The sequence below is a fragment of the Genypterus blacodes genome, unplaced genomic scaffold (assembly GCF_046128005.1).
Source record: "Genypterus blacodes isolate CSIRO-AG114 ecotype Tasmania unplaced genomic scaffold, CSIRO-AGI_Gbla_v1 ptg000073l_1, whole genome shotgun sequence".
Taxonomy (NCBI): Eukaryota; Metazoa; Chordata; class Actinopteri; order Ophidiiformes; family Ophidiidae; genus Genypterus; species Genypterus blacodes.
In genome coordinates, this window is record NW_027466883.1 from 5385645 (window position 1) to 5391952 (window position 6308).

The 6308-nt window shown below is 42.1% G+C and overlaps 1 protein-coding gene across 1 annotated transcript; it reads right to left on the reverse strand.

Annotated features, from left to right (window-relative positions):
* Positions 1-2100: 2100 nt before the first annotated feature.
* On the reverse strand, positions 2101-5932 carry zmpste24 (zinc metallopeptidase, STE24 homolog). Its single transcript, XM_076157806.1, has 9 exons — positions 5537-5932; positions 5133-5279; positions 4834-5037; positions 4576-4728; positions 4340-4481; positions 4069-4253; positions 3880-3984; positions 3590-3733; positions 2101-3497 (listed from the first exon to the last, which is right to left on the reverse strand). Exons 1-9 carry the CDS (start codon positions 5642-5644, stop codon positions 3273-3275), a joined length of 1413 nt encoding a protein of 470 aa, XP_076013921.1. The 5' UTR covers positions 5645-5932; the 3' UTR covers positions 2101-3272.
* Between the last annotated feature and the right edge of the window lie 376 nt (positions 5933-6308).

Sequence of the window (6308 nt, forward strand, 5' to 3'; positions counted from 1 at the left end):
CCGCGTCACTTTGATTTTAAACAAAGGAAAATCCTGAAAATTTCTGATATTATTTGTTTTTGTATTTATCTTTTGGGGGGATTCGTACCGAGTGATTAACAAGAAATTATATGCTATTTATCTGAAAATAAAACTTAGAATTCCCCTTTGTTCGCGTAATGGTACAGTCGGGGGGACGTGAGGACGCGCGTGCTGAGTGACTTCACGTTGATTCCGTATAGAGATGGGATTTTTGGCTCTTTGGAGGGAGCCGTTCATTTGGGATCCGTTCACTTCAAAGAGCCGTTCAAAAAACTGGCTCATTTGGCTCTTTTCTATATATTCACTTTTTAAGAAGCCAGTCTGGGGTTAATTCCTATTATCCTGTAAATAAGAAAGAAGGGAGGAATGATGGGCTGAGATTTGGATCAGAATAATTTCTAACTTAGATTTCCCACAAATATTTCAATTTTAATTATTCTATAGTATAGATTATAGCTTCATTTGACATGTGTGGACAAGATTTTTTAAGTCTGATTGACAGTGAGATGACAATTTACTCATTGTATAAAGTGTGTGTACGCGCGTAAACCTACTTTGACTTATTTTACTTATCCAACACCTTAATACTTACAAATACATACAAAAAGCCCAAAGCAAGCTACAAAGAAGTTGCAAAAGCTTTTAGTGCAAAAAATTCAAGAACATTACAATACAGATTTCAAGAATAATACAAAAAAACCCTCAATACAAACAATATTATATAACACAGGCTTATAATAAAGGTGCACATTTTAAAGAAAACAATAACTAATATAAATGACAAAATATTTGCATACAAAACTCTAAAACAATACTTCAAGTGTTATCAAAACATATAAAACTGCAATAAATTTGGAAAAAATGTGCATACACGCTACTGGAAATACTGGTACAAACTGTACAATAGACTAAAACCATAACCATAACTCAAATAACAACATCAACTGTAGACAAAATAAAAAATAAATGAAATAAATAATAAAGCAGCAATGATAAACCATGCTTTACGGCCTCTCTTTCTTGTCCCTTGGCAAATTTGCATTGAGGAAGGTAAGTGCCCTTACTTTTTCGGGCTTGAGGCGACTTCTCTCTGTAATTATTTGTCCTGTTTTAGAGAAAATTCTCTCGGATGGAACTGATGTAGCCACGACAAAAAGCTTCTTAGCCATGAGTTGGCTAAGCCTGGGGTACACAAGGACCCGACTTTTCCACCACTTCCACCACCACTACTTAAATAAGCCCTCCTCGCAGGTGAGGCGTGGAGAGAGCGTGGACAGTGGAGGGAGGAGCTTTTGTAAGCATCTGTTTGCTAGAGGCGTGATCGCAGGGAGAGAAAAAAAATGGACGAAAAAAAGAACGGCTCCCAACCAATCGCGACCTGGCTCTCATCGTTCATGTTAATGAGCCGTTCAAAAGAACTGGATCGTTCGCGAACGTCACATCTCTAATTCCGTATGAGAAGAGCCAAACATGAACTTGGTCTAGTAACGTATAAGTGTCACCATTGTTGTGTTTGTTTAGATGACATAACTGTTATACTTTGCTTTTTAGATGACATCACTATTGTCTATTGAAGTGCGCTCTAGTCAGACACTGCGGTAAGCAACACAGGAAGCAACAGGTGACCAAGAGGGGACATATCATAACAAGATTTTTTATATTTTTATGCATTTCCTAGTAGTTCCAGCCTATTTCACACGATATAGTTGACATAATATAGGAAAAATAGTATAAAAACTATGACTAATACCAAACATTATAGTAGTTAATTATCTTAGGTAACAAATCAATTTAACATTTAATTTTGCTGCTCTGTGCCAGGGCCCTTTTGGGAATAATGGCTCGCTGGCACTGTAATTGAAGTGAGCTATAATCTGTCATTAGTGACACCTGTTGAGTTAAAACCTGTCAAAATGTTGCCAGTAATAAAATACATCCATCATATTGATTAATACATAACTTTACCAGTGGTCTGCCTAATTGCAGTCATTGTGGTGATGTGGTGCCATAAACTGAACCACTAATTCTGTTCAATTTCCTCACTTCAATAAAGCAACAACATACAAAATCCAGCCAGTGTGAGAGATGCTTTGAGGGTTTTTATTCAATGCTGCGAAGAAAGTATATGCTTCCCTTCTTTAACAAACACTGGTCTGTGTGGCATTGGGGTCACGACCCCAGTACCCCGTCCCTGTGGCCCCAATACACTCTTTGCTTACCCGGCAACTCTGGGCTCAAACTGGCCCCCCCAAAAAACGAGAAGAAACTAAGTAATGTCATATCAACATAGAATTTCACACCACATTCAACATTTTTCCACAATTTACTTCAAACATCACTGAGCTTTTCATCCAAGTTACATATGTACAGGTACGGTTGGAACCTTTTGTACAAGCAAGTGCATTAAAAAAAAAGGAAAACAAGACTCCCCCTTAATGTGTGTAAAAAAAATCAAATTCACAATTCTAACCTAAGTTCAAATGAAAGTTTCTGCACTGTTCTGTACATTATGCTATCTGTCGTCAAAACAAGTTGCAGGGAATTAGAGGCACTCAAATACTCATAAATCTATAAAGTTTCATCTATTAAACTCAGGGTTGCAAGATGTGTGGTGTGCCAAGCCTCAGTTTGCCTGGAAATACTGAAACAACAACCGGCTGCACTTGAGGACAATTAGAGGCCTGGGCATTTGCAAAAGCTTTGTCATGATTACATAAAACTAATAAAACCCCAAATAAATTCTATGACAAGACGTTACTTAACAAACACTCTTATGCTCAATAATCGGAACACCGTGTCCTTGCTGTAACAACAGGATGCTCTGCGAGGAAGTGATCATAGGGTTTTGGTAAATGTAAAAACTGTTAATTGTCTTTCAACAAAAAGGATGCAGTTACAATCGGACGGGAAATAATTTCAAAAATGTAATCAGGTCAACCCGTGTGAGCAAAAATGTGACCTGTGCTTTGATATCGACTTTTGTAAACACACATTGCCCCACAAGTGCATGTGAGGTTTCTCTACAGGGAGCAGAGGCTGAATTCAGTTCAGGCTGGCTTGTGCTGATCCGTTTTGGTTTTGTTCTAAGCGAAAGGAAGGGTGCGGCGACTGTGGCCTATTGATGAAACAACTTAAAATGAGATAAAACATTAAGGGGGAAACAAGAAGGAGGTGCGTCACAGGGCCAGGAGCGGTTTGCGGAGGCCTTTTGGGGGAGGCTTCTCTCGCCGCTGCCCCATCTTCCAGGCCCGTCAGTCCTGCTTGATGCTGCCCAGGGCTCGGAGGCGCTCCAGCAGGGGGGGGTGGGAGTAGTGCCACATGGAGAACAACCAGTCAGCCACGGGGAAGCCCAGGTTGTCCTTGTTGAGCTTGATGAGGGCGGAGTAGAGCTCAGAGGCTTTGCCCATGGCGCGCGCGAAGGCGTCTGCCTGGAACTCGAACCTGCGACTCAGGACCGTCAAACAGAAGGACAAGAGCTGCAAGGACAAAACACATTTTTCATGAGTTGCTTGTTGGTTTGGTTAACCTCTTAGTACTGTCACCATGTTTATGTCTCTCCCAAGGTTACCTCATTGTACGGGGAGAAGATGAACTGGAAGATAATCATCAAGCCTATTAATGTGGGCTGGCTGTCTGTGAAGCCAAAAGCTACAAACAGCTCCTTGCGTCCAATCAGAACGGCAAACAGGGAGAAGCACAGGAAGGAGTTCATCTGCGGGAAATTAATTTGCTTATTAACATACATGTCGTCACTTACAGAGATGGGAATACATCTGATCACGTGTTTCAATGGGTAAACAGATACATACAGAGAGACAAAAATTACTATTTGAAGAAGGGAGAACATGAAATCCACACCTGACTGATGACGATGTTCTTGACAGTGTGGCCGAGCTTCCAGTGGCCGAGCTCGTGGCCCAGAACTGCCAGAATCTCGGGGTTGTTGCAGCCTTGTTTCTTGTTCTGTACACATATTTCAGGGAACAGTTACACCAAATAACAACGTACTATGACCAAGTTCCTGATGTTGATGATGATGATGATGACCTTGGGTTTGGGTTTTGACTCGCTGGGTGCATCCTCGCCCTCTGGCTGCTCCGGCTGCTCGGCCTGCGGCTCTCCGGCTGCGTTCAGAGGGGAGTAGTCTTCCAGCAGGGTGTCGAACAGCACGATGCGCTTGTTTTTGAAGAAGCCGTAGAAGTACGCATTGCTATGCGACGAACGCTTGGACCCTGGAAGAGTGGAAACAATTAAAGAATGTTCCATCTCCAAAACACACAAAGCAACCTGCTGGCTGAGTTCATTCCTCGTGCTTTACCTTCTACTACATAAACCTTAGTGAGGGGGAAGCTGATACTCTTGGCCATCGACTCGATCTCCGTCTTCAGCTCTCCTTCTGGCAACGGAGTGAATTTGTCAAACAGGGGAGCGATGTAGTCGGCATAGATGGTGACAAGAACCTGACAGCAAGAAAAGAGAGACGCCGCATTATAATGACGACTAAGTGACTCAGGTCTCTGGTGGTTCTGCTGTCACACACACATACACACTAACCAGAGAGACGGCCAAGGTGAAGAGCCAGGCGTAGATGAAGAAGTAGTCTCCACCGATCTTGATGATGTACAGAAGCAGGGAGGTCACAGGAAGCAGGATGCACTGAGTCACCGCAAACTTCTTCACAGCGTCCTTAAGGAAGAACCCCACCGTCTAGGGAGGGAAGACCGGGATATGAGGAAGATACAAATGAAGGCAGGGCGACAAAGGAGAAGTTAGGATGTGTGTGATGACGGAGGTTCAGGTTGGGGTTCATACCTGCTGGTTGAACCCGTGTTTCTCCTCGATGACAAACGTGTTGTACAAGCTCCAGGGCAGTCCGGTGACGGCGCTGAACAGGGTGGAGAGCGTGAGAAAGGCCAGGGACTGAGAGATCTCGTACTCCGGGCCGAACCCGAAGCGAGCTGTCACTGAACCAGCCGCATCCCACAGAAACGGGATTCCACCCAAGAGGAGGATCAGCTACAGAGAGGAAACAAGTTAGCACATCTTCTATATTTGGTCTTATTTCGGTCTCGTTTCTTGTTTCTCGTGTTGTAATCTATCGCTCGTCTTACCGTTCCTTCCGTCTCGGAGTAGAGTCCGGACCAAAAGCTGAAGGTGCTTTTATCCAGCTGGTAAAGACGAGACTTCTCAAACGTTTCAGAGTCGATGATCTTCCCAAGCTCCAGTGGCACATGTGTGGTTGACCTGTATATCCGTCTCTGTAGCGTGGAAAGAATATGAATATCTGTACAATCTAATAATTTCTATTACAATATACAGCCAAATATGATGTAACATGTCACCATAAACAATAACTACACCAAAACACAAATCTGTCTACATTTTAAATCACATTAGTCACCTGCAATCACCATAGTTTAGATTTACCTCCTCATTTAATGGTTTGTCCCTCTATAAAACAACTTTAAAGGCAGAAATGTCAAAGTTGGAGTCATATGTTATAGTATTATCTTACCTGTCTGTAAGCAAGGTACGCCTCCCATAAATACACTGTCCATGAAAACCCCAACACGGCGTAGAATATAAGCTTTTCTATCGGGAGATCAAATAGATTTTCAACCATCTTTACTGTTTTTTGGTTCGTGTGCGAGCTGAGTTAAGCTAACGCAAGCTAACCGGAAATGTAAAGGGAAACGCTACAAGCTGCTATTCTTCCGCTCTATACACAAACAGACGCTACTTTTGAGTTCGAGTATTTTCACTTTAAAGCAATATGTATTAACTAATAAAGTTGACTGGGGAATCTTCACACCCGGTTTCCATGCTCAAGTAAAGGCTTTCTAGCTAATATCTTCCATTCATGCGAGCTTGTTCGTGAAGAGCGGCATCGTATTCCGTCCCCGCTGAAACATCGACTCCGCTTTCAGTTCCACAGCTGATTCAATTGAGAGTTGCTCCGATGATTCACGCCAAATACGTGGACTTAATGTACAAAGTAATGGTTTATTAACTTTATAACTTCAATGTTTTGCTTTTTTCGTTTCCCCAGATGTTTTAGCTGCGGATGTTGGCCAACTTTAAAGTTATTCATGAAGTTTTGACTGGAAAGTGAAAATAAAATGGGAGAAAATGAAATGGAGCCCAGGAATAATAACACTTATTATAAAGTTTTAAAGGTCACAATGACAAATGCTTTTTTAATCGTTTGCTTTCTTAAACCAAAATGAAATTGCTATGATAAAAGTGTATATTGAGTGGTGCCCTCATTGTGTATCCATGGACACACC